Consider the following 27,818-nt stretch of genomic DNA (forward strand, 5'->3'; position numbering starts at 1 on the left):
GGCTGAGATTTTAAGTTTAGTACCTCTATGGCCACAAACTACGGTGGCCATAGAGGTACTAATCAGAGCCCCCACAATATCTTAAAATCACGGTCTGGTTCTTCTCAGATGCATTGGCGTCGACGGCAGCAGGGGCAGCAGGGAGAGCAGGAAAAGACCAAGTCTCGTTGGAGGGCCCGAATCTCGCTTCAGCTTTGGCACTTGAGGTGAGGCGGGCAACCCCCGAAGCACCCCGAGGCAAATCGGGGCTGTTTCAGGGGCTCTGAAGCAGCCTCCAAGGTGAATCGGGGAGCGTGGTCCATGCATAGCCCTATTCTACTTCATTAATTTGTCTAGGTCCCTCTTAAAGCCATCCAAATTGGTGGCCATTGCTTAACTATGTGCCATGTGAAGAAGCCCCCTTTTTTTTTTTTTAATCTGTCCTGGGTCTCCCACCAATCAGTTCCATGGGATATGATGATCCCTTTGGGGTTCTAGTATTAAGAGAAAGTGTGAAAAGTCTCCCTCTCCACACCAGGCATCATTTTATGAACTGCCATCAACTAAAAAGGCTCAAACATTGTAAATGCCACTGAAATCAGTACAGGGTTAATCTGAGCCAGGGTTTAGCTCCAGAACCCATTTCAGCCTGAAAAATGCGAGATAATAGAAACAGTGGACTCCTGAGCACATGCAGAGTGCCTTTTCTTCATTGCTGTGTAATCCTACCTGGTGCTTGCATACCTGAGAGTACAGCATGTTTAAGGAACCTGTGGCCCTCTGGGTATCTGAATGGATTACAACTCCCATCATTACAGCTAGTTAGCTATGCTGTATGGGGCTGATGGGAATTGCAGGCCACGGGTTCCCCGTTCCTGGCCTAGAGGATAGGTTGGCAAGGCATGTCTTACACACCCACCCTGAGCTGCTGGTACTGGTGTTTTTAAAAATCCAATACGACAGGGAACTGGAGCTCACAGCTGCCTTAGAGTGTCATTTGCCACCTGGAAGTGGCTATTTCTAAGCCTGCCCGAGGACTTTCAAAGGGGCTTGTTGCTTTTGAAAGCACTTAATGCTATTAATCTGGAGGAGGTAGAAATCTGGAAGGGACAGGTACGGAATATTTTCCCCTCTGGTGCATTTGCATCCAGAGTGCCGTATATCAGGGCCGGAGGCTCGAAGTCCCATTTCCAATCCCGTAATATTTCCTGCCAAAGCCCGCTTGCAAAAGATGCGCTGCTGTAAATTTCCTGACAAGATTTGAGCGGGAGGGAGGTTATTTTTTTTTACTCCCCTCCCTAAATTAAGCCATACTAATTATTTTCAGCCAGACTTTATCTCTACTTCGCAACACTCTGCGAGGGTGCAAGCGCTGAGCATTTTAAGCCGCCATAAACAAAAGAGTGGTTTGGAAAATAATTCTATCAATTAATCAAATTAATCCTGCAGTTTTAGTTACAAGCCCCAAGTGGCAGGATTCTAGCCTGCGGTTATGAGCTATCTCTCATTGACAGTGTTTAAATGTTATGATTGCAACAGTAATTAAAGAATATAATATACCCGTTGCTTTGCGGTGGCCTCCATGCCTCCGGATCTCAGGACGGCACACACAGAGGTCATCTTGAGGACAAAGGGAGACTGACCAGGCCTGTCCAGGGAGACGTTCCCTCTATTGTGGGAACAAGGGTTCATATAATTCTGCACGTTCCTCCTTCTTCTTTTAAATCTTCTGCATTTTTGAAATGCAGCAGAACGCTCCTATCTGCAAACTTGATAAGCTGCATAAAGAATCTGTGGGCTTTCCTTGTGCCCAACAGCAGCAAAGATAGCAGCTCGTGATGCAACGGAGCCTCCCGTGACACAGATTTTGTTCGGCACACAGTTGGAACGCTTCCCTCCATCTGCCAGTGACTTCCCAAGGCAGGAAGGCAGAGTGGGGAGTCAGCAAGGGAAGCACAAGCTACCCCATGGCTAGAATAAAGCAGAACGAGTTACGGAAACGCAATTATTTAATTTTTAACGCCCACCCCACTTTCCAGATAAATTATCCTCACAGAATCTAGTATCCCCCTCCATTTGGCTGGATTTGGGATTTGAGTAAGCAGTATTGGGGAAATCTGTAATGCCAAGGTGTGAAGATGGAGCCATGAAGCAGGAGTCAAGGTGGACAATCAGGGAGCCAAGCAAAGGACTAGAAACTGGGACTTGTATAGCAAATCCCAACCAATCAGCATCCCAGACCCAACTACAGGGGTCCTTTGACAGAAGGGCAGGATATGCTTGATAAATACAAATAAATTGTGGGCCAAGCATGCATGAGAACATAGCAGTGCCTGTAGGATTCAATGTAAGAACATTAGAAGAGCCTTGCTGGATCAGACCCCATTGGTGGCTGTTGGTGGTGGTAGCAAATTCCATAGTTTAACTATGCAGTTGTGAAGAAGCCCTTCCTGTTATCTGTCATGAATCCAGGGTCTCGGAGTAGCATCACAAGAAGTTTCAGACACGGTAGATGAGTAGCCACTAATGCACCTCCATTAGGGGATAACCTCCCTTGTGGACTGTGGGAATGCTGTGGATGTCATATATCTTGACTTCAGCAAAGCTTTTGACAAAGTGCCCCATGACATTCTGATTAACAAACTAGCTAAAAGTGGGCTAGATGGAACAACTATTAGGTGGATTCACAGTTGGCGGCAGAATTGGACTCAAAGAGTGCTTATCAATGGAACCTTCTCAAACTGGGGAGAGGCAACGAGTGGGGTACCGCAGGGCTCAGTCCTGGGCCCAGTGCTCTTCAACAGTTTTATTAATGATTTGGATGAGGAGGTGCAGGGAACGCTTATCAGATTTGCAGATGACACAAAATTGGGTGGGATAGCTAATACCTGGGAAGACAGAAACAAACTTCAAAGTGATCTTGATAGGCTGGAGTGCTGGGCTGAAAACAACAGAATGAAATTTAATAGGGATAAATGCCAAGTTCTACATTTAGGAAATAGAAACCCAATGCACAGTTACAAGATGGGGGATACTTGGCTCAGCAATACTACAAACGAGAAGGATCTTGGAATTGTTGTAGATCGCAAGCTGAATATGAGCCAACAATGTGATAGGGCTGCAAGAAAGGCAAATGCTATTTTGGGCTGCATGAATAGAAGTATAGCTTCCAAATCACGTGAGGTACTGGTTCCTCTCTATTCGGCCCTGGTTAGGCCTCATCTTGAGTATTGCGTCCAGTTCTGTGCTCCACAATTCAAGAAGGACACAGACAAGCTGGAGCGTGTTCAGAGGAGTGCAACCAGGATGATCAGGGGTCTGGAAACAAAGCCCTATGAAGAGAGACTGAAAGAACTGGGCATGTTTAGCCTGGAGAAGAGAAGATTGAGGGGAGACATGATAGCACTCTTCAAATACTTAAAAGGTTGTCCCACAGAGGAGGGCCAGGATCTCTTCTCGATCCTCCCAGAGTGCAGGACACGGAATAACGGGCTCAAGTTAAAGGAAGCCAGATTCCAGCTGGACATCAGGAAAAACTTCCTGACTGTTAGAGCAGTACGACAATGGAATCAGCTACCTAGGGAGGTTGTGGGCTCTCCCACACTAGAGGCATTCAAGAGGCAGCTGGATAACCATCTGTCAGGGATGCTTTAGGGTGGATTCCTGCATTGAGCAGGGGGTTGGACTAGATGGCCTTGTAGACCCCTTCCAACTCTGCCATTCTATGATTCTATGATCAGTGATTCTTTTTAAATTCTTTGGCAATAGCATCACAACATCCTCCAGCAGTGAGTCCCACAAGTGAACTGAGGCCATGGCTAGACCAGGCCTATATCCCAGGATTGTCCCTGTGCATCCAAATGACACACAGGGGATCCCAGGAGCAGGCGGGGACGACCCCTCCATTTGCCTGGGATAATCCTTGGGTCTAGCTAAGGCCTGAGCCTTTGCCTAGTTTGGTATTGGACCTGGTAGCAGACTGTCCGGTCTGCCATGCATCCACCCCCTACCTCCAGGGCCTTTCTTTCAAGCCCCAGCCCACCTCCACAGGATAAGAAAGCAATAAAAGCAGACTGCCTGAAAAATGCCACACAGACCGACGAGCTTCTGTGAAAATATTGGACTATATTTGAGAGGATAAATCTGGGCCTCTTGTTTTACAGTACCACCTTGTATGGTTCATCTCATACTTTATTCAACAATATTAAAAGAGGCGCTCAAACAGCACCCATACAACATTATAAAAAACAAACAAACCACAAAAGGCATTTTCTGCACTTTTCTCTGCTTTCTGACAAATACCAAAATAAAAACTTTTAACATAATGCATTGCACCCAACGTATAATAATTAACGTACTATATATATTTTTTACACAAAAAAACTGTAAAGGTACATATTAACAGGATAAAGCCATTTAATTCCTTTTTTAAAAAAAAATCTCCAAAATAAGACAAAAATAGTTTGCGAGACACACGCAAAGTATTCTGAGGGTGTGCCCCCCAATTCAATTCCCTTTCAGTGCATTACCCCTCCTGCTCCGCTTCGACCTTGGCGGTCCCCCTAATAACAAACACTTCATCGTCTTCCAAGTGTTCTTTTGCACCTGAGATTCAAGCCTCAAGATGTAACCTATGTTGAATACACTGCGGGGTATTGGCATTTACAGGAGAATATTCATGATAAAACCATCCTGCACTCTCTGTGTTAGGTTTATACAGGCAACTGTTAATGTCTTTCACAAGTTTCCCAACTTTTCCTTGACTTGTGTGTGTGTGTGTGTTCCTGTCTGTATTCACATTACAAAAATAAAAATAGCACCAGTTAACTGCATAGTATAAAGCCCATACCAAGTCTAGCAACTATCTCAATACAGTAAGAGTTTGTTTGTTTAACATGATTTGTTACAGGTCATTAGGACACAGTGCTGCGTGGGGTTGTTAAGTGGGCACAGTTTTCTCGCCGGAAAATATTAATAATTAAAACAATAGTTAAAAAGAAACTATATCACAAATCTTCAAGGTGCAGTTTAGCTAGGTTAGAGGGGGGCGGGCACATACATTTCTCTTTTAAAAAATAAACATTTTTTAAAAATCCCTTTCGGCAACATTTACAGTGGTCTAATAAAGGCAGTAACTTTCAAAACACCTGTCATGGCCGTACCAGTTCTTTCTGAATGCCACATTCTTGGAAATGGCTGTCTGTCAAACCGAGGCCTGCTTCGTTCTTAATTTAATTTTTTTTAAAAATTGTATCATGTCTTAGGCTGGTTCCCAATTAAATGAAATCGTTTGGGATTATTTGTGCAAAATCTCCAGGAAGGGGGAAAAAATGCTTTCTACAGTGTACTGCACCTTATGAATAAGACGTCTCTGAAATGAAGTTCATCTTTTCAAGTACTTTGTACAAAGATAACAGAGACACAGTCTAAAAAGGGGCTGGGATTTGCAAGTATCCCTTATAACCTCAGCACTTCTCCAATAAAGCATTTCCTCTTGACGCTTTGCTCTGCCCAAAGCGATTACAGTTTTAGTTCATGAAAATCATCAGCAACATCAAAGTTCTAGCATTTGCATGATAAATCAGGTGAATTAAAGTAGATTAGTAAGACACAAAGCAAAACTATTTCAGAGGCTGCAGTGCAAGTTCATTTAAGCTAGACAGAGAAATCACGCTACACAAACGAATTTAATGCTTTGATAATTCTCCCCCCCCTTGCAAACCCCATGAAAGCAGCAAAGGATCACCATAAGTCACTTTCATAAATTACTCAGAAGTATCTCTTCTTAAAGGAATTTTAAAGCTAGTTAATTTCTGCCCAAACAGTTGGCTTAAGAGATTGTTCTGGGATTCCGCCGTCCTGTAATTGTGAGTATCAGGCAGCTTAGCACCTTGGACAGCTCTGTGCCTGTTTAAAGAGCTGGGCAGGGAGGTGGAGGGGTCTTTGGCTAAGAGGTGGTGGAAGGCCTTGCTGCCCAAGATGTCCTTCTTGCGTCTCAAGTCTCCGTTGGCATGGCGGATCTCTGCTTTCTTCTGAAAGCACTGGTCCAGCACCAATTTTTTGAGCTGGCCGCCAGCCACGGCCCCCTTGAGCTTGGGGGTCAGTTTGTTGCAGTGAGTGTCCCTCTTCCGAGGGGAGAGGGCCAGTCCTTCGCCATTGGGCCACTCTGCCCTTTTGAACCCTCCGACGCCCTCGCCCCTGGCTGCGTCCTGCGTCCGGGCTTTCTTCTTCTTGCCTCCGTCGCCCGCAATGTTCTCCCGGGAGGCTGAACTCCCTTTGTGGGAGCACTTGTGCTCTTTCCTCTTTTTGGGGTGCAGCTTGGCCAGATGGTTTGCTGCCAGTCTTTCTTGGCCTTTGCTGAGATCGGAATGGTTATGTTTTGCCAGGGTGCCTGCTGCCTCGCTTCGGAGATGGCCGCTCCCAGGCTTGGTCGGGTTGCTCTCTTTCGTGCCGATGGCGGTGCCGTTGACTTTTGGGTAAGCAGCATCCGTATCTGGTAGGGCCTTGTCTTTCAAGGAGGGAGGCTTGAAGACCTCTTCTGTGCTGCCCATGGAGCAGGGGACACTAACAGCATTCTCAGCATGAGCCTGGCCAACCGTGACCTTCTTTGAAGGAGTCTCTTTGGCGGGCCGGTTTAGGGCAGGTGACGATGTCTTGTCCTTCAGAGGCAATGCAGGGAGGGGAGTTTCAGGCAACAGTAGCTTGGTGGAACTTCCCTGAGGAGCTGTTTCATTTGGCTTAGGGTTGCTACTACACCGTGTTTTAGGAGACTCCTTACACTCCATAGCTTCAAGACTTGCAGCAGAAAGCTCTGGCTTCTTGCTCATGGGGTTTTCATCTAACTGTTGATGGTCCCACATCCCCATGGCTTGTTCTGCTTTACTGCTCAAGATGATGTTTTCTGGAATATCTGGTTCCTTGTCGTGCTTCTCAGAGAGATGAGCCACGGACAGTGACGGTGAGGCTGCCACTGGATTGTTATGTGCTAAGCTGGAGAGATTAATGCTAACTGGACCAGAAGAGTCTAAGAAAGGAGATAGGTTCTCACCAGGGGAGTCTCCTTCCATCTGTAGTCCTGTGGAAAGTGCAGCAATGTGCTTGGATTCTGGGCCCTTTGATACCTCCATGGGTGCAGGAGGAGGGGGTGGAGACAGGCCATGAAATGGAGATTTTTCTGCTTCAGCCAAGAGACTAGGGAAGTCACCCACCAGATCTTCTGTTTTTACAGGGATCTGGGCTGGAGGTGTTATGACCCCATTGGCTGCCATGGACAGAGGCCCACAAGGAGGTAGCAGAGACTCACTAGCTAGTTGGGGTGCATCACTACAATCCAAGTCCCGAGGTGACCCTGGTGCAAGTGAGCTGCTGTGGTGGGCCACTTTCTTCTTCTTGGCCATTGGCACATTGTCCCTTGGGCACACCTCCTCTTTGATTTTCTTCTCCCCATCCTTAGCAGAGGTGCCAGGCCGCATGACACCTCGGAACCTGAAGGTCTTGCTGCTTCCCACCAGATGCTTCTCCATGTGCCGGTCGTACTGCTCCTTCTTGGAGAAGGTGTAGTTGCAGGTGCTGCAGATGAAGGACTTCTTGATGACGTGCATGACATCGGCGCACAGCTCGCAGGCGTAGAGCGTGGTGTGCTTGATGTCTGTCTCCTCAGCCATCCCGTGCTCTTGGCTGAGGTGGCTCCGGAGCTCTTTGGTCTCCTGGTAGAACATCGGACACTTGTGGCACAGGTAGATCTTCTGCAAGCTGTGCACCACCAGATGGCGCTGGAGCTTGAAGGGCTTGGGGAACTGCTTCCCACAGTGGTGGCAATCACGAGATGGATCTTTGCATTCGGGGTGCATAGGCATCAACTTCGGAGCCCCATCCACTTTCGGGGCAGGGTCAGGAGATGGGGCTGCTGTTGCTTTGGAGGAGGATGCTGGTGGTTTAGTTCTGAAGGGCACCTCCAGCGAGTCCTTGTTGACCCCTGTTTCTTGCCCAGGGGGCTCTCTGGGCTCTCTGCTCTCTTTGCAAGCAGGTGCTCTGCTTCCGGCGTCGACATGCTTAGAGGGCTTGCTGGGCTTCCGACATATGATGGAGTTCAGGAAATGGGTGACGGCTGCTTCGTCTTCACTGAAACAGCCGGGCAATCCCAGGACCGTCTTCTGAGCCTGGCCTTTCCGGGCAAACTGAGTGGCATGCTCTCGCAAATGCTCATTGTACATCCAGACCTCAGAGATCTCCTTCAGGCACATCCCGCAGGCCCACAGGCCGGCTTTGTTCTTGGCATGCTTCTCCTTCAGATGGTCCCTCAGCTGTTCCCTTGAGCTGAACTTCCTCTGGACACACATGTAACACGTTGGAGGAGGGGAAGGGTTGTGGGTGAGCTTGTGAAAGTCCAGTTCTCCCAAAGTAAGGAACCACTGGAAGCATACTTTGCATTTGTATTGCTTGTCTTTTGTCTTGAGGTTCAAGTCACTCCGGGTTTTCCCCTGCTTTCCTTCTTCTAGCTTATTTTTCATGGGTCTGCCTTGCAGGACTGATGTTGACTTGAAACCTAAGGTGCATTCATCATCTGAGTGACTGAGATGATCTTCCCCAACACTGTAGAAGCACATGTCTGTCATCTCAAACTTTGCATTCAACATCTCCATATTGATTGTTTGAAACACAGGTGAGCATGAGTCTTCATTCGTTCTAGTGTCGTAGGACTCTTCTTCCAGGTTAGGAGGTTCTGGGCTGGCTTCCATTTCTGATTTAGTGAGCTCCATGGATGGGCTGAGTAACGCTCCATCGGCAGAAATGTTTTCTTCCTTCTTCTCAAGACTACCCCAGCTACTCAAGCTTGGAAGAGTCCCTGTTGGACTCCTTTGGCATAGGACACTCAATGCACCGCCGTTCTTCACACTGGTAACTTCTTCCCTCCTTCTGGTATCTGGCTGAAGAGCCATGCTTTTGGTGGATCCAGAACTGTTGTCACTTGCCACTGCTTTGCTGCCATGACACATGTCAAGCATCAAAGCGTCATCGATGGAGATGGTGTCATACTCACAAGGATCCTCCCTGGTGACACAGAAAGAGCTGGTTTCACCAAGATCTGAAGCCATCCGGATCGTAAAGAGGTCCGCCGTGCCTTCTGTCCTAGTGTTCACCTCTGCAACAGGTTTGGGTTTCTTGGTCCGCTTTCCATACACCCGGGTGCACTTTCTACGGGCAAAGTGGTCATTTCTGGGGAAAAGCTGTGAAAATGTAGAGTCGTCATCAAACAAGCTCTGCAGGTCTGGCTCTGCCGTACCATCACCAGGGGCCTCATTCCTTGGATGAAGCTCTTCCATCCTCCAGGACTTGGAATCCACAGAGTAAGAGCCATCAGCATCAGATGCTTTCTCTACTATGACATCTGGGAAATTCTTTTCAGCAGCTCCAGCATGACAGGACTGTTCTAGTCTATTGGGACTTGGTATACATATCATTGGGTTATTCTGGTTTCTACAGTTCATCTCTTCAAAAGAACTCTCCTTTGACTCAGGTTCTTTTCTGCTTCTGTCCTTGTCTTGATCTTCCTGAACATCGCCCAGCACGTCCTTAACGTCTTCTGTGGATCCACTTGGCCATCTCTCTTGTGTGTGCTGCTTCCCTTCTGACTCTAGATCTTCTGCCTGCTCTTGACAGCTCTCGATATCCTGAAGAGGTGTTTGTCCAGCTATCTCCTTGGCTGAGGATCTTCTTTCACCAGCATCTTCCAATTCTGTGACTGTCAAAGGGCGAGGAGGCGAAGGTGACCGTACGTTGGCCTGTTCTTTTGCTGAGGTAGAGCTGCTCTCCTGTTCTTCAGTGACGGTGGTCAGAACGAGGCCTACAGTGCAGGGAGTCATGTTAGAGCATATCTTAGGGGTCTCAGTCTCCAGATGAGAAGATCTGCTTATCTCATTTTGGCTTGAAACCACTCTGGCTTTCCTTGCTTTTCCCTTTAGTTTCTTCCCAGCAAAACCGTCTGGCCCCCCAGCACTGACCTCTCTGTCCTTTCTTCTTGCCTTTGGTTCTTTTCTAGACCTGGGGGCCAGCTCATCTGATCCCTCCACCTGTGAGCTCATACCCTTGGTTTTAACTTCTTTCCTTGGCCTATTTGTGGCTTGAAGTTCATGGGTTATGTCCAATGAAGTGACATTAAGGTCACTGAGTACTTTGCTAATAACTTCTTGGATTTCTTTACTGTGTTCCTTTCTTTGGCTTCCGTAGGATTTAGGGAAGGGTTGGCCCTTGGGTGCTTTTGAAATGTGTGAGCTAGATGTTTTCTCTCTGGTGGACGTCTTTCTGTTTTCCCTTGGGAGTTGCGTGCTTGACTTTAATACTTTTTCCAGTGGTGCAAGATTGGAATCCAGCAACGAAGCGCTGTCCTTTTTCTTTTGATGTTTCACGGCTTTGTGTCTCATCAGCCCCGTTTTGGATCTAAAAGAAACTGAGCAAATCTCACAGCTGACTGGCAGCCCATTCCTCTTCTTTGCTTTTGGTTGCCCTGTCTTGGAACCATCTCCTAGACTTCCCCCTTTGCTCTCTTCTTGCTCCATGCAGCTAGAAGTCCCTTCCACTGTCCCATTCAATTCGGAGTCTTCATTCTCCAAATTGTTCCTTCTGCTATCTATGTTCTGTGAAGCATTTTGGGGTCCTGCCTCTGCCATCTCCAGATATTGATCAGCACTGAGGTCAGCGCCACAACCATTAGCTGTTTTGGTGGGATTGACCACTGGCACCTCTTGAGCATCAACATCTCTGCTTAAGATCCCTGGCTGGGGTTGATCTTTCTGGGGGCAGCTTTCAACTTCCTTTGCCTCCTGGGGCATTGATATTAATTCCGCATGTTTACTAGTAATCAGAGCGGAATCCGTCTCTGACAGGGGCTGCTCAAGCAAGATGCCTTGCAGAGATGGTGGCTGTGAACTGGTGATCATGTCCCTTACAGAACACACGTCACTGTCTTCATGATCAGGATGCCTGGGCAGATCTTCAGAAAGGTCCTTCTTTTTAAACAGCAGCTGGCTGGGGGATTTGCAGATGTTTGTGTGTAGTTTCAAGGATCTTTCTGTTTTGACAAGGGATGGCACCCGATTACCAGAGTGCAGAGAAGAGGTTGAATGCATAGGGATGTTCTCTGAAGGTTCTGCCAAGTCATGGGCCGCATCTTCTGCAAGACATGGAGGCATGTTGTCCGCCATATCCAAGGACAGGGGAGAAACGTTGCTACAATGGTGCATGCTGGGAGGGAACGGTAGTGCTCCTTCCTGTTCCCTGTGCTCTGAAGGACTCTGTGTGTGATTGCCAACAGCAGTCTGCTCAGCACCAGAGGAGAACCCGCATGCCAAGAGTGGGATGTGGTGGCCCTCTGCAGCAGTCAGACCATGAGCATCTTCTGATGGTGGCATCCCAAAGCCAGAGGATGTTACATCACCCATGTCCTTTTTCAGCACATCTTTCTGATCAGAAAAGTCAACCTCCAGAGAGGAACCATCCAGGGGGCCTCCTACATAGTGACTGCTTTGTTTCCCTAAGCCACGGTCTTCTGCTGAAACCAAGCCCGTTCCTGAGCTGAAGTCTGTTCTGGGCAGGAGATAATCATCCTCAAACTGTTGTGCAGGAAGGCTGGAGGAAGCTGAAGACAGGCTGCGCTGCAGCTGTCCCACCTGATCCCGGCTGCCTTTTCTCTGGTGGGCTTTTGCAGTCCCCGACGCTTGGTCCTCATGGCATCGCTCACCCCAAGGAGAGCAGCACGCAGCAGGCCCTTTGAGCATGGCTGACAAAGCACAGCTGGGAGCTTCCTTCTCAGATGATCCAGGGCTTAAGGGGGATTTTCTGTGGTTCCTAAATGCCAAGGTTGCCTCTTCCTGGTCTTCCTCCACCTCTCCTGTAACTTGACCGCCTTGAGTTCCCTCCTCCCTTATCAATGAGGTTACCATTGGGTTGCTGAGCGGTGAGAGGTTACTGTGCTCCAGGGAGACGCCATCTGCACACATATTAATGTCACCCATCCCTGAACATTCATCTTCTAAGTGGTGCTGTTCCTCCCCTGTAACATTATTGTGCATTTCAGGGCTCTCTAGCAGTGCTGGCTTTGTAACACAGGAGAGCCTGTCGCCAAGATACTCCACCTCCTTGCATGGTTCCAAAAACACTTGGATTGGATCAGATACTTGGGTTATGTTCTCAGATCCTTCAACCAGGGACCCTTTCCTTTTCTCCAATGTGGGGCTCTCTGCCATCTCTTCGCTCTGCACACCACCCATGGACTCCTCATCCTGTTCAGGATGGATATCAGCAGTTGTGGGCAGGTGACTAGCAGGATGTAGAACTGGGAAACAGGGCATCAGCAAGTCTTCTTCGTTGTTTTTGACGGTCCTGGCCACAAATAATTGCAGCTGCTGCAGTGGGTTAGCTGCCTTCCCTTGGGGTGCTGGCTCGTATTCTGCCTCTTCATCCAATTCCTTGGAAAAGGTCAACACATCAAAATGCAAATGTTCTCCATCGCTAGCCTTATCGCAGGGGGCTGGGCTTTGGTCAACAGTTTGGCTTTCAATCTCCTCGGCCTTTTCCAGAAGCACGGAGCCATCCTGGCTTCTTTGGAAGGGTGTTGAGCTTTCTAATGTTTTGGGTGACCTGGTCTTGTGAAAGTGCCTTTCTTCTGGGTCCTTGATACTTTGTGCATTAGGAGGCAAGTTGCCACCAGCCTCTCGAGCGCCAACGTCTGGTAGCCCAAATTCCGGTTGCAAACAGGGGACCTGGTGGTCATATGATTCTAACTCTGCAGGGCTATCAAATGCTTTCTCCTTTGGTGGCAATTCTGGGACGGCATCTGCTCTCGGTGGCAAAGCCTCGTGCAAGTTTAGGCTGTTGGCCTCCAGAGTTTTAGGGAACAATGGATTGGGGCTGGGTATTAAATGGTCTGTATAGCTGGGAGCCCCTAGGTTGTCAGATAGGTCTGAAAGGTGTGAATCTTGCATGACTATGGCAGACGCATCCCTTATCTCCCTAAAGTCATCTTCTCCAGAGATGATGACACCCTTCAGGTTTCCATGAAGTTCGCCTTGGTCGCCTTTGCAGCTAAAAGGACCTGCCAGCATCAGGTCAGCAGCAGATGGTGCATGCATGGAGGGCTGTAATGGGCTGAATGGCACCGAGCATGGCCAAGGGTCCCTGTGGCTTCCGTATTTGCCGTCTAAAGTCGGAAGTAGTGTTTTCTCATTTCCTGGGTTTTCACAGCCGCAAGCTTTTGCGGAAAGGAGGTTTGCATCCTCAAACTCGGCCTCCATTAGGAATAATCCTTTCCCATCACCATCCTGGTCCAGAGTTAAGGGCAAAAACGGGTGAACAGCTTCCTTGTTTTCAGTGGTGGTGGTGTGGTGTTTGGGTGTTTGGTGCTCAACAGATGCCTCCTCCATATTAAGTTTGCTCGTTTGCAGCTGACTTTCAAGCTCAGTGACCAGCCTTTTGATCTCAAGCTCATCATCCGATATACCGCTCATGAAAGGCACATTGTAATCAGCCATCCTCTCGGGCAAAGGCATGTGGTCAATATCACCCGGGTACCTCTTTGCTACTGCTTTTTCAACAGAGAGGCTGTGAAACGGAGCGAGGTCTTCCGACAACACAGGGGAGGCTTCCTCCATCAGGTTCCAGTCCTTTTCTTGCAGGAATGATGAATACTGCTGGTCAAAGGGGATCATTTTGCCAAGCTGATGACCAGTACACTCAAAGGGAACATAGCTGTCCTTGCTTGAAGCCATGCCGTCGTATAAGGTGGCATCAAAGTCAGCGACGGGGAGCTCCCCAAATACTGAAGAAGACTCAAAGCTAAGAGGAGAAGAGACTTGGCTGAGCTCATTATCAGCTTCATAGGGCGCGATCTCGTGGTGTTTCTGCTTGAAGGAGCCGATGTCAACATCTTCCTGGCACAAGTAGATGTTGTCTCCATGGGCTGCTTCAGTGACTGGAGGCCCAGAGAAGAGGCCCGATGAGTCATAGCCATTGGACAATTCCTTGCAGTCATAAAATGCTTCGGCAGCGTTCCCAAGTGCATGAGGTCCTTTCCTGGCTATCTCTATGCCAATGGGATTATCATTGCAACAGCTGATAGGAGCAATGAATTCCTTTTGCTTCTTCAGGCATTTCATGTCAACTCGTTCATAGTTGGCGGACTCGTCATTAGTGATGCTGTGGTTACCAATGGAGGTTGGGCTGACGAATTCATCGGCCTGGTATTTCAAGGCCTCGCCTTTATAGGCAGCGAAGCGGTGGCAGTTTTGGTTCACTCCTATGCCGAAATCTGGGACTTTCGGCATAGACCTTGGATGATCAGCATCAGGGCCAGAACTCCTGTTGTACTGTTCTGAATCTTCCATACAAAAAAGCACGGATGGGCTATTGTCAAGAACACCTTTGCTGTGACGCGGCTTCCCTTGGGTCTGTAGCAAACCTTCCTCTTCCGGTGTGTAAATGACCGGGGAGATGTCTGGACTGTCCCTCTGATACTCCTCGAAAGCTACCGGCTGGGTTATGGGTGAGTCAACCCTGCTTGGCTCTGCGGACAGGTCAGAGGACGTTTTATGGCTCCTCCCAACCATTTGTTTCTCAGGAACGTTAGGTGGTTCTCTCGGAAGAGGTCCGGCATGCCTGGAGCTCTGCAGGGGTCTCTTCCTCTGCTCGTTCTCCTTCTCCGTGTCTGAATCAGCTCTTTCAGTGCTTTGGGGGCTGTTGCTGCTTTCGCTGGATAAACCCGTGCTCCCGCAGCTACTGGTTGATGACTGACGGCTTCTCCTGAGCACTCTGGCCACACAGTCCTCCTTGCTTGTGGCTCTCTTGGGCTCTTGGCCGTCTCTCCTTGGACCGTATCTCCAGGCCGGCTCCTTTTCCTTCTCCCTCCCCCCTCTCCCTTGGCACCTCCGACTGAAGCTACTTCTCGACCTCCCGTTGAACCTCGACCCGAGCTTCCTCCGGCAGTGGCGCTTGGCGTATTCCACCCTCTCGTCGTCCGATTCCGAGATGTATTCGTACTCGCCGAACTTGTCGGCTTTCGTTTCCGGAAGCAGGCGGTCGGCGAGCAGGGAGGAGAGGGCCGGGGCGGCTTTGCTGCTCTTCGGGTGCAGTTTGTGGAGTTTGTTTTTCTGCTGGACAATTTTGTGGATGAGCTCCTTGCTCCACGTGCCGCTGCGCACCTTCCGCCTCTTCCCGTCTTTGGCGGGCCGGAGGTCGCCGCCCAGAGAAGAAGCACGGCTGACGTTCTTGGGCTGCTTCGCATCTGACATAGTTTTGGCCGCTGGTTTCATGGGCAGGAAGGAACTGCCGCCGTTCTTCCTCCGTACCTTCATTTGGGCGCTTGCATTGGCTTGTGCCCCGTCGTACATTGCTAGATCCGTCACCTTACTTGGAGCCAATTCGGCGCTGTTCTGAGTTCCGAGCCTTTCCTCTCCTCGGTCCGGAAACCAGCTCGCCCCCCTCTCTTTATGCCCCTGCTGCTTCCCTGCTGCTCTGCTTTGGGCTGGGTCTCCGCTGGGATGCTCGCCACAGCAGCTCAATGTCTTCACGCTGCCGTCCATCCCCGTGTGCTTTGTTTTCTTCCCTGAAGTTGAGCTCTCTTTCGCTCTGTAAGGCACCCCACCGTTGGGGACCTTCGCAGATGCCAGTTCTTCATCCGCAAACACGTCGATGAAGCTGCTGTCAATCTCCGGGTTATCCGACTGGTAGCCCAGCCCGTTCAGAGCTTCCGTGATCAGACTATCAAGCTTGGCGTCGTCTATCTCTAAGTCGGAAGTGCTAAGCGGCAGGGGGTTCGCGGCGAGGCTGCCAAGCTGGCTGCCTTTCAGAGAGTCGTCCTTGGGCTCCCCTTTGCCCTCGCCATCTGCCAGGAAATCCGTGGTCTTGTTCAAAGCAAGCAGTTGCAAATGAGGCTCAGGGGGCAGGAGTAGCCCCGGGTTAGCTTGCGTGTGCTTGAGGGACTCAGGAGGCAGGTGAAGCTGCTTCCGGCTTCCTGCCCCCCGGGAAGACTCTTTAGCTTGACCCTGGAGCACCGTGTGAGAGCTGCAGAACTGGCGGTGCTCCAAGAACGAGGAGAGGTTGCTGAAGTTTTGGTCACATTGCTTGCAGGTCAGGAACACATCCAGTTGGTCGAGGCTTGCGCTGCTCAGCGAGCTGGCCAGGAGGTGGTGGGAGGAATACGGCGGCGGAGGCAGCTCAGCCTCAAAGCCCTCCACGCACCCCTTGGGGGTCTCCATGCTGAGCTTGTGGAAGTGGCTGTCCACAGGGAGGCCTTTGTAAAGGAGATCCTCTTTGGAGGTGTCTTGGGGGAGGCGAAAGGCCTTGATCGGGTCGGCCGTCTGATAGTGGACGGCGCCGGAGCTCAGGGCCTCGGCGGCGTGGAAGGCTTTGTTGCTGTCCTTCGGGTGGCACTGAGCGCGGAAGAAGGGGGAGGCGGTCAGCGCCACGCTGTCTTCAAAGCCGTAGCTGTTGGGGCTGCTGGAAGTGGACGAGAGTGATGAGCAGGTGCTGCCGCTGGTGGGGTTGGGGGCAGGTGACGGGAGCGGGGAATTGCTCGGCGATGCGGACAAGGCCGCTGGGGGTAACACAAGAGCCGGGGTGGAAGAGAGGCGAGAGGACGCCGGTGGCACCGCTTGGCTCGCGCCAAAGAAGAGGGACTTGTTCCGGGGACCACACACCGCGAGAGGGTCAGCATCCTTCGCTGCTTCAAAGCAGAAAGCGTTTGTGGAGCTACAGTTTGCGGGGCCTGGATCGTGCCTGGAGAGGACGGCGCTTTCGCCGGTCAGCAGGGCTTTGCTAGGATAAGCGCCGGGGCTTTTGGCCGCCTTTCCGCTTCCGTCCCATTCTGACACCCCAAGGGGGAAAGGCAGCTTCTGGCTCGCCAGCTTCCTCGACCGCTCGATTCTGTTCTGGCCGGGCATCGGGGAGGTGAGGTGGAGATGCTGCCAGGGCTTCTTGGCGTGATGCCCCGAATGGCACCCGAACGAGAGCTGGCCACCGACGGGGCTGGGATATGCTGCGAGGCTGGGTTCCATGGGGGAGTATGCCTTTTTGCTTCCCTCCCATGACGGCAGGAGCCGGGGGTGGGCCTGAACCGGAGCGTGAAGGTTCTTCTCGAAAGGCACAGAGCCAGGGCTGACGCCACTAGCTGGGGGGTCGCTGTACGCCTTGTTCTGAAAGTGCACTTGGGGGAGAGAGACCGGTGGCAGGGTCCTTCTCAGAGAGCTACCCGGGTCCAGGATCCTTTGACTAGTGACGCTGTCTTTCGACAAAGGCTGCCTCTTACCCATCAGCTTTGGCATGCTGGAGACATGTAAACTGGGTGGGAAAACGGCAGGGTTTTCTTGGAAAGTGCTTAGTTTGGGGTCGATAGCACCAGAAGGGGAGATAGCACCATTGGGGTCAGTGGAGTGTTCGTGCCTTCCTTTGTAGCAAGGCAAATGCCCTTGAGCCTGTGGCGGGAGAAACTGCGCCGGCTGAGGAGGCGCCAGCGCATAGGTCCTGCTCTCCGCGGCCACATTGTCGTAGGCGCCGCCGCCGCCGCCGAGACCTTCCTCTTTCCAGTCCCTGGAGGAAGAATGGAAGGCGAAAGCACCGTGAGAAGCCTGGCTGGAGGCCAACGCCGCGTCAACGTAATCTTGAGCATGCGCTTCACCTTGGAACGGGTCCGCGGCCGCGCCGTGCAAAGGCGGGAAGGGGTACTGAAACGACAGAGGCCCCAAACCATGCACGCTCGCTTTGCCGCTCTCGGGAAAGGGGAAAGGCTTGGGGGCAGGCAGTCCGCTGTTAGCACCTGGGAGGCTTTTTTCTGGCGAAGGCCACGAGTTATTCCCATTACCCTGGAACTCCAAATAATGTAGCGGCCCGTGGGTGCCAGGATTCTCATGAGGGATGCCTGCGGGGCCCTGTCCCTTCGCACCATGGTTCGGGCGCGCGGTTGCTGTCGGTGAGGTATAGTTGCTAGAGAGATGGCTTGAGGGGGCCTCTGGGAAACTCCGGGCAAAGCTGAGATCTTCCTGTTGGATTTCCACCTCTCTTTCAGGGATGCTGGGGACATGGAACCGATAGCTTCCCGAGATGGGTCCTCGGCCAACGTCAGCTTTCTTGGGGGGAGTGACCTTCTGCTGCGGGTACGCGATTCCGATGGTCGGGTTGGGCCGGGCATTGCTGATTGTGAGCCGATAGAGCTGCTGGTGGCCCCGCTCGCCTTTCCCCGACCGCCTGCTCTTCTCCCTCGCTCGGCCCTTCCCGGTGGGAGACTGGGGGCTCCCTTTGACTGCCCCCCAAGGGCTGTCGCTGGGAAACTTGGGCCGGTTGTGGAGGGACTTGAAGTCTATTTTGCCCGCTTGCTGGGGCCGGATCACAGCCTCCCTCTGATTCTGAGGCTCCTTGTCCTTGACGCCGGCAAAGTTGGATCCATTCTCGGTCCCATTCTGTGGACGCGACTCTGAGCCGTCCAGCAACCGACTGTCAAAGGCATCCACGTCTTCCTTGCTGAACTGTTCAAAGCTGACCTCTTTGTCTTGGGCGACAGACTCGGTCTCGTGGGTGGCATAAGCATGCTGACTCTCTCCCATCATGGTACTACAGGCCAAGCCTAAAAGGAACCCGTTTCCCTCGGCTCCTCAACGCAAGCGCTTTCCTTGGCAAGCATTGTGCTTTGTCCACTGGAGGCCATGAGGCACCTCAACCTCCCGGAGGGCTCCCGATCCCATGCTTGTTACAAGACAGGGCTTGCATATGAAGTGTGCAGAGGGTTCATCTTGATATTCCACATGAGACCTGTAAAACAGAAAGGCCCTGTCAGTATTCCCAAAGATCTGTGCGTTCTCCATCTCAAGTTTGATTGCATTTATTGACAAAACCTAAGGACTGGGGCATTTTCTTCTTGACCCCATGCATGTTTAGACAGGGAAAAAAGCCGTACAACTCCCAGTAGGCTCCGGCCGCCATTTTGGGGTGGTCTGGTTTTGAACGGGGCCGTAAAGCTTTACAAAAGACCTGTTCCTGGTGGAGGCAAAAATGGCTAAAACTGGTTTCTTGCTCTGAACCACCGCAGCTGCCTGAATTTTGGGGCTCTCCTTGGGATGTGGTGAAGGGCCCTGCCATGGTAGTGCGTGCACTTCGAAATGGACCCCTGGCCTACACATTCCAATTACGGATGTCAGAGAAATCCTCCACGGAATGCAATGAGTTTGGATTTCTGTGAATCTGACCCAATGGATTCTGCAATCTAATGTTGACAAATACTTACCTTTCAGAACATCTCACTTCCTTGTCAATGCTCTTCGGATGCACGCTATGGGAAATTATTCAACTTCGGATGCTCCATTAGTGGAGGTTTAAATTGTATAGTGGTTTCTCACTGAAATTGTGTATAGTGGCAATTTGCTAAGATACAATAAACCTTTTCTTTCTTTCTGCGATGGATTTTACAAAATACATACATCCCTAACTCTGATCAGGTTGTCCTATGGCTCTGAGGATGGGATTGTGTTCTCCTCTGAGGAATTTCTCAATTAGCAAGAGCCTTGGAATATTGCTACCCTAGACCACTGCCCAGATGGGGCCTGTTCAGATGACGCTTCAAGCTCTATTGTTAGCAAAACCGTGGTTCTCTGGGGTTAGCACTAACCACAACCCATGCTGTCGCACACAACACTTTAAGCCATGGTTGGAACTACTGCATACAGTCTGACTGGGGTTAGTGACAGAGCAGGGTTTAGCAGAACGCATTGCACAAGACACCTTAATCCAAAAGCTTTAACCAGCAGGGTTTAAGGTGTCTTCTGCACAGGCCCATTGCCTAGGCCCTGTTCCTGAGGTTTTTCTTTTTCTTTTCATTTTAGGACGACAGCCTTCCTTATGCAGAAGAGAATAGGAGAAATCCAGGCTGCCTGCTGGCCTAGAAGAAGGAGATACACACACACACACACGCCCATCTTGACAGATCCGCCCTCCCTCCAGCACTTCAAAGGTTATTATAAGCAATTTACCTCCAGCTGAAACCTGCTGAGGGAGTCATGTTTGGTGCCTTAAGAGATATTTCTCTTAGCAGCGGAAGATGACAGAAGAGCCCCGCCCACGGCTTATTGTCAGGAGAAAGCTCTACTTTGCAGCTTTGATTTCTTAAGCCCAGCTCTGAGGATCGCCCCCTCCCTCCTCCCCGACTCTGGTCCTCTCTCGGGATGGAGCATCACTTTATTCCTGGAAAATGCCACCCTCCGCTTCCCGTGTTTGGTCGCTGACAGCTGAATGGCTGGATGGATTCCATGGGTGCAGGGCCTTGTGCTGGAGGTGACGTGCTGCACATCTGGAAGCCCAGTGGGGATGGCCCAAGGACATGCGCGAGCTGTGTGCATGGAGGGCTGCCACGACACAGGCTCTGAGCACCAAGCCTGGCCGCGGCTACTCCCTGCTCAAGCCAAGCACCACCGCTTGATACGCCTGAGGCCAAGGGATAAAAACCACCTTCCTCCAAACTATGTGGAGAAAGGGGTTCAATGGAGAAGGATTTCAATCTATAAAATAAAACACTGTGAGTTATATGTGCTGAGGTGAATGATTGTCAGAGAGGGTGCTAAATGTGTAAACTTCAGATGATAAATGCCAAACAGACACGTGGGATTTTTGTGGTAGTTGAAAACAACATAATTAAAATTTATTTTCAAAACTTCACAAGCTTTGTTTCAAATAAAACATTTAAAAACCTTTTTGAAACCTTTCATCCAATCCTTTCACCCATTCACATACGCACTTTCCTTTCTCTCACGCAATCACTCTTGAGCTTTCTTTATTATCTGTATTGATTAATATACATCAACTATGTGCACACCACACTCCAAAGACACCACTCTCTGCACTGAACCTCAAATTTCCCAGAACTTAAGTACTCTAAACACAGAGAGCACTAAAGACTCTAAGACAGCCTTCCTCAACCTGGGGCACTCCAGATGTGTTGGACTGCATCTCCCAGAATGCCCCAGCCAGCTGGCTGGGGCATTCTGGGAGTTGTAGTCCAACACATCTGGAGCGCCCCAGGTTGAGGAAGGCTGCTCTAAGAAGACCTCAAAAGTCCCCCACAATCCCCTCAGTCCTTCCCTTATATGTGACTCCTCCCCCTCCCCAGACATTCTAACTCCGCCCACTCAGGCCAACATTCTCAACTCACCACAGACTTACAAACTGCAGACATACATTTGGGAACTGACTTGTGGGGTGTAACGCCACAGGGGCACTCGTGGAAAGGATGATAAAAGGGCACCAAATGTACAAGTGTAGAGAGGAAACCTCAGAAGCACACAGAAGACGCCGTGTTTAGGTCTGTTGGCTCTTCCTCCAGAGAATGGGCGTTGGATCTGTTTTACCAGAGGACCAAATTCCATTTGGGAGAAGTTCTCAATGGCTGCATTCTAGCGGTGGGCGAGGCGGAAGGCTAAAACGGGGTGGGGACAAAGTACCCCAAATCCTAGCACCTTGTAGCTTAAAGCTCTTACCGGCAGCAACGAAGCCTGAGGACAGGCGTTCCAATGGGGGAAAGAAACCACGTAAAAGCAAGGAAAGATCCAAATAGGTGGTGGTTGGAGGAACGGGGTCATGGTTATCTGGTGAACCTCAGTGGGCCAGGTTGGCCCACCAAGTGGGCTAGATTTGGCTTGCAGGCCTGAGGTTGTAGACCCCTGCCCAAGGGCAACAAATTCAGCCCTTTTTCTTTTCTTTTTGTAATAAAAAGCATCACTACCATCTCTGTTACAGTGTGGGACATATTTTAGGGATCACTCCTCCAAACCCTCCTCTATGCGCCTTTCGGGTCTCTTCTTCACAGACACTTGCGAGTGTGGACATTTGTGCATGTGGACCAACCAGGCCTGGGAAAGGCCGGCTGAGCTTCGCAAGGCAAACCAGCACCACGAGGGCTTTGTATACTCAGGGGAGGGACCCTGCCTTCTTAGCGGTGCAGATGCTTCCCATGTGGAAGGTTCCGGGTTCACTAAACTCCAATTAAAAGAGGATCAGGTGGGAGCAAGTGATGGGTAGGAGCTCTCCTTGACTGAGCCTCTGGAGAGTAGGGGTGGAGAACCTTGGCCCGCCGGCCTAATCTGGCTTCCCCATTTGGGCCATGGAGGTCTCCTGGATGTTCCACGAAGAGGCAGGGCTTAGCTTCCACTGCAGAGAGACACTGCGTGTCTGACTAGACAAGAAAATGGGCCAATAGCCTGGCTCAACCGAAGGCAGTTTCCGGTGTTCAGGGGATGCAAATCGATGCGTTTACAAGGCACAGCCAGGTGAGGGCTCCTGTCTCCAGAGCAGACTCAGCCGCTGCATTGAAAAGGCTGCGTTTGGGATGGAAATGTGACCCCTCTGAAGCCTCTTTTAGTCCAGGCTCCTGCTTCACCTTTCTTGTTGTCGATCCTGGGAGTGTCTCTGGTTTGTTCTTCTGGCCCAGAAATGGTACAAAGCAGGCCCACGAAGAGACACTCATTGTGACTTTCTGCAAAACATATTCTGCTACTCTCTCTAGTAGGCTGAGGGTCTTCTTTGGGTACCTCCGAGGTTGCTTGCATGCTGCAATTCTGTGCAAGCACAGAAAACCCGCGGAATATGGTGGCTGCATGAAACATTTAGCTTCCTGAGAAACTTGGCTTCCATTTTCTTTCTTAAAAAAAGAAACAAGTTTCTAGTCCTTATAGATATAAAGCTAGCCTTAAAAGTGTGTGAACAATGCTTGGAAGCCAAAAAGATGACCGAGTATCTAAGAACTCCCGCGGACTGGGGTCAGATCTGCCCACACACGCTCAAGTTTAATTTTGCAGCCTTAAGACCTAGTAACTTGCTTTAAAAACAACCAAATGAAAATATTCACATTCTCAAGATGCTAAATACTTTGGCCAAAATCCTGTCGTGAGCTTGCACCATAAGATTATGGAATAAGGTGGCCATATGTTCTCTTTTACGGAGGACTGTCCTCTATTTTGAAGGTATCATCTGTCCAAAATGCTGTCCAGTCCAAATCTGGTTTAAACATAATGAACCATCGGAAGGAAGACCTAAAGGGCTTTGAAACTGCCCATCAACAGCACCTGGACAGCAGATTGCGCGAGAACACAGGACATAACCTGATCACAGTTTCCCACTCTATGGTGAGACGGTATTTCTATTTAAATTATAGTAACTATTTCTAAATTTGCATCTACATGTATAAATTAGCATGAGTGCTTTTTATGCCAATTGGTGTTCGTTCTCTCTCTCTCTCTCTCTCTCTTTCGCTGATGCATTTCCTCTTTTTTTGGTGATACCTAAGTGGCCATCCTAAGACAGAATCATAGCATATAGATGAACTGAACCCATAGCACATTCACGCTGGGTGCAGAGTCTACCTTTGCTCATCCCACAGGTTCAGCACTTGAGGCAGGGAAATTTGGTGCTAATTCCTCAGCTGAGGTTAACATAGGTTTATTAAACATTGCATAACAACAACAACAACAACAACAACAATGGTGCAAAAGCAGTTTAATATCTGGGTATGTTTAGCCTGGAGAAGAGAAGATTTGAGGGGAGACATGACAGCACTCTTCAAATACTTAAAAGGTTGTCACACAGAGGAGGGCCAGGATCTCTTCTCGATCTTCCCAGAGTGCAGGACACGGAATAACGGGCTCAAGTTACAGGAAGCCAGATTCCAGCTGGACATCAGGAAAAACTTCCTGCCTGTTAGAGCAGTTCGACCATGGAACCAGTGACCTAGGGAGGTTGTGGGCTCTCCCACACTAGAGGCCTTCAAGTGGCAGCTGGACAACCCTCTGTCAGGGATGCTGTAGGGTGGATTCCGGCATTGAGCAGGCAGTTGGACTTGATGGCCTTATAGGCCCCTTCCAACTCTGCTATTCTACGATTCTATGATTTGATCTCTTATTTCAAGGTGTACCTTCAGTGGAGTTGAATTGCCTCTTTCCCTCATTTTGTAGTCCAAGGGACATGCCTGGGGCTGTCAAATGCTCCGTTACACCGACCGGCGGCCACCTGCCAGGCTCAGTCCTGCTTGTTATACTCCCACCTTAGGGACTGAAATGCCGCAGAAGGGTTGGCTGAGGTCATCGCCCACCAGCTCTTTGATCTGCCCATTTTATCAGTCTGCCCATCAACTGGGACCTGGCCGACGCAGCCTTGACAGGCTCAAATCCCTCTGCGGTTTCACACTGGGCGAGGCAAAATAAATTCCAGCCTGACAGAGGAGGGAGAAAACAGCGTTCTATAGCTCTTCCTCTTCTTCCTCCTCCTCCTCTTCTTCTCAGCCAGCCAAAGGTGACACACAGCCTCTCCATTCCATGCAGCCGGCATCGGCTTTGACAACAATGCACCATTTATGCGCTGATGGGAGCCACAACAGGCCAGGTTGTTTACTGCTGTTTAGATTGGCAAGGGCTCCATGCCAGGGTAAAAACATCCGAGGCCAAAATGAGCTACATTATCACAGTCGGGCTCATTCAGCCACATAAAGGAGGCATTTTGGAAGTTTCTTTTTTTAAAAAATAAATAAATGCAAAGCTCTCTATTTGGGATCCAAGAAACTTGCAACATTTGCATTGCAGGGGCCCAGTTTGACAGTTGCATTAGTGCAGGGCGCCAGAGCAAAGAACAGCTTGGCTTCTAAGTCACGGGCAGGGTTCCAAAGTCTGTCGAGAATGGGGCAAGAGGCAGGGACGTGCCGAGAACAGGTGGCAATCGGGAGAAAGGGCCCAGGTGCGAGGGAACCTTGAAGCGCAGCACCTTCGTCAAACCCAGATCCCGGAATCTGCCCTCTTCCAGGTCTGAGAACTTGTTCATCCGTCTTGCTGTTGCCCTCCTCCGGCCTCAACTCTTCAGGGGCAGAGAGAAGGGTCTTTTCTATCCCGTGCTCCCTGCCCCTTTTCACTGGAGAAGCTGACGGTTGAACCTGGGTGTTTTGCCATTGAGCTATGGTCTGTCCCATTCCAAACCGGAAGAGGCTGAAATCACAAACAGTTTCTGAGGAAGGGCGCACGGGTTCCGGGCACAGAGTCTCTCGTGTTTATAAATGAATAACCTTTCCACCCAACTTGTCCAATTCTGTGAAATGGATCCTGGAAAGATTCATTTCATGGCATTATTATTATTATTATTAGATTGATTGTGGTAGAAGCTTTTGTGGGCCAGCAGTATATGTAGTTGTGCAACAGACTAACATAACTAGCTCTCGAGAAGTGTGTAAAAGCCAGTGAGTGGATGCATTTTAGCAGCAATGCATCCATTAGAATTATTCCAAAACACCCCCCATGGATTCAAGGACAGGCACTTAGCCAGCATATTGTGGGGAGAAGGGGGGGGACCTTCAGTGCCTTTTCGAAGCAGGAAACCCCCACCCCCACCGCCTAGAAAAATAACCCCTGACATCAAAGGAGCTTGTGAATGTCTTCCTTTTCTCTACCAAGACATTCATTTGGGGCACTTTTCCTGAAAGGTGGGTAGAGGAAGCAGCTTAATGGGGGAACTGGCTGGGAATGCTGGGAATGTTGTCCAACCCTTCTGGAGTATGCCAGCTTAGGCTGGCCGTAAAAGCGGGAATATGTCACTATAAAAAAGGGCAGCAATTTGCAAAATGTTTTTATATGCTAATAGATGCAATTTTAGAAATCGTAATGATAATTTAAATAGAAATTCAATACTATGGTGGGAAAGGTTGATCAGGTGACCTGTGTACCTGCTCAGTCTGCCATCCAGGCGCCAACTGGTGATCTTAGAGTCCTAGAATCGTAGAGTTGGAAGGGGTCTACAAGGCCATCTAGTCCAACCGCCTGCTCAATGCAGGAATCCACCTTAAAGCATCCCTGACAGATGGTTGTCCAGCTGCCTCTTGAAGGCCTTTAGTGTGGGAGAGCCCACAACCTCCCTAGGTAACTGGTTCCATTGTCGTACTGCTCTAACAGTCAGGAAGTTTTTCCTGATGTCCAGCCAGAATCTGGCTTCCTGTAACTTGAGCCCATGATTCCGTGTCCTGCACTCTGGGAGGATCGAGAAGAGATCCTGTCCTTCCTCTGTGTGACAACCTTTCCAGTCCTTGAAGAGCGCTATCCTGTCTCCCCTCAATCTTAGGTATCTTTATTGTAAAAGAGGACCTTGACTAGAAAGCTCTTCAGACAGAGGACTGTCCCCTGACAGCTCTCCAAATTGTAATTTTCCCTCTGCAAAGTGGGACTCCTGCCACCACTATGGCCAGGGTGAAGGAGGCTGCCTTACGAGTGCGCATTGTGACTGTACAGAAGATCATTTCACTGTCTAGTCAAGTTTTAAATTATATCCAGGCAGGTTAAACAGAAGCCTCTGAAAGCCAAAAATTTGGCTGAGGTTTTGAAAAATCACTTTCTCTCGTAAACTGTGTCTGCTTCTCTCCTCCGACTTCAGATCCCAGCCAGTTTTAAAAGTCTGCTTCTCCTGTAAAAGGCTATAGAGGGCTATTATTTTTATTTATTTATTTTGGATGGTGTGCTGGGGAAGGAAACACCCCGAAGCTGCTGTGTTCATGGATGAAGGTGGCAACAAAGTTCAGTCAGTAGGAGGAGAGAAGGCTGATCGATGGTTTGGGCCCTGACGAGGAATAAAAAGCAGAACATTGGCCGTGAAAACACCCACCCACCCACCTCACTCCCCGGCTCCTCCTCGTCAGTTGGACGTACCTTGGAAAACTTCCGTCACTCAGCTACTGCTGGGTCTCAGCTTAACTTCCCGTGAAATATGAATTTCTTGGCTGCAAGAAAAGTGAAAAATATGTCAGGAATTTTTGTTTGGCTTGGCCGCTGCCACTGCCATAGATCACGAGCCCATTCAAGCGCCCGGGCCAGGGCCGGACGTGAAAAGCGCATTCTCCCTCGGCTACGCTGCTGGACGTGCAGGGAACAGGGACTCTCGGGAGACTAATGTACAGACGCTTTCGGCTGCCAGCTCTGAGCGATTCAACGGAGCGGCCTTCTCGGGCGCGTTCCGCACGCGGGCAGCTGAGAGTTCCTGGCCCTCCGCTGCACTGGCAAACATTCTCCCGGGCATCTGATGTCTCTCATCAGTTCAGCGTATCGAGCACATCTCATGAGTCTTAACTGCTCATTCAAGACCAACTCAACCCAAACTACCTTGCCTTACAAGAGGGCCATAGATATCATTGCTTATTTCCCCACAGCTACTGTGGCACTAAGTTCAGAGGGAACAGAGAATTCTGAAGAGGGTGTCAACATCCCTGGCGGTGCTGATGCCGTGTCCCACAGAGCCCCGTCTCTACTACAACAACGTCTACCCCTCCGGATGTTAATAACAATAATGGTTCTTGTTGTTTCATATTAAGGTCCTTGGTGTTTTATTTATTTATTTATTACATTTTTATACCGCCCAATAGCTGGAGCTCTCTGGGTGGTTCACAAAAATTAAAACCATAATAAAACAACCAACAGGTTAAAAGCACAAATACAAAATACAGTATAAAAAGCACAATGTTACAGGGCAACATAAGGTAAGATAATAGGTCCCAGCCCCAAAGAACTTACAATCTAACTTTTAACTGTGGGGAGAGCCCAGGGAGAAAACAAATGAATATGAACCAGTGCAATACTATGTACATAAGCTTCATTTCAAGCAGAAACATGAGAAATACAGGGGGGAAATCCTTCCCTTGGTACAGCTATGTTGGTACTAGGGGTAATGGAGAAATTGATTTGTGGAGAAGATCTATGAGTTTGCTTAGGCGTGCCCCCTGGACTTCATTTCAGCTCCTGCTGCAGCGCCCAACCTGGATGGCAGTGAGTCTGGCCAGTTTGTGGATTTTCCTG

General features: G+C 49.9%; 1 protein-coding gene across 1 annotated transcript; it reads right to left on the reverse strand.

Moving 5' to 3' along the window:
* Positions 1 to 4,767: 4,767 nt before the first annotated feature.
* Positions 4,768 to 26,724, reverse strand: ZNF469 (zinc finger protein 469). The gene is made up of 3 exons (XM_063141420.1): positions 26,679 to 26,724; positions 14,457 to 18,771; positions 4,768 to 14,408 (listed from the first exon to the last, which is right to left on the reverse strand). Exons 2-3 carry the CDS (start codon positions 18,567 to 18,569, stop codon positions 5,745 to 5,747), a joined length of 12,777 nt encoding a protein of 4,258 aa, XP_062997490.1. The 5' UTR covers positions 18,570 to 18,771; positions 26,679 to 26,724; the 3' UTR covers positions 4,768 to 5,744.
* Between the last annotated feature and the right edge of the window lie 1,094 nt (positions 26,725 to 27,818).

Source organism: Elgaria multicarinata, chromosome 14 (genome assembly GCF_023053635.1).
Source record: "Elgaria multicarinata webbii isolate HBS135686 ecotype San Diego chromosome 14, rElgMul1.1.pri, whole genome shotgun sequence".
Lineage (NCBI taxonomy): Eukaryota > Metazoa > Chordata > Lepidosauria > Squamata > Anguidae > Elgaria > Elgaria multicarinata.

Coding starts and splice junctions, on each gene's coding strand:
- ZNF469 (XM_063141420.1), bottom strand. CDS start 18,569: ATGATGGGAGAGAGTCAGCATGCTTATGCCACCCACGAGACCGAGTCT. Junction 14,409..14,456: donor ACAGTCCAGACATCTCCCCG/GTCATTTACACA, acceptor ACCCAAGGGAAG/CCGCGTCACAGCAAAGGTGT.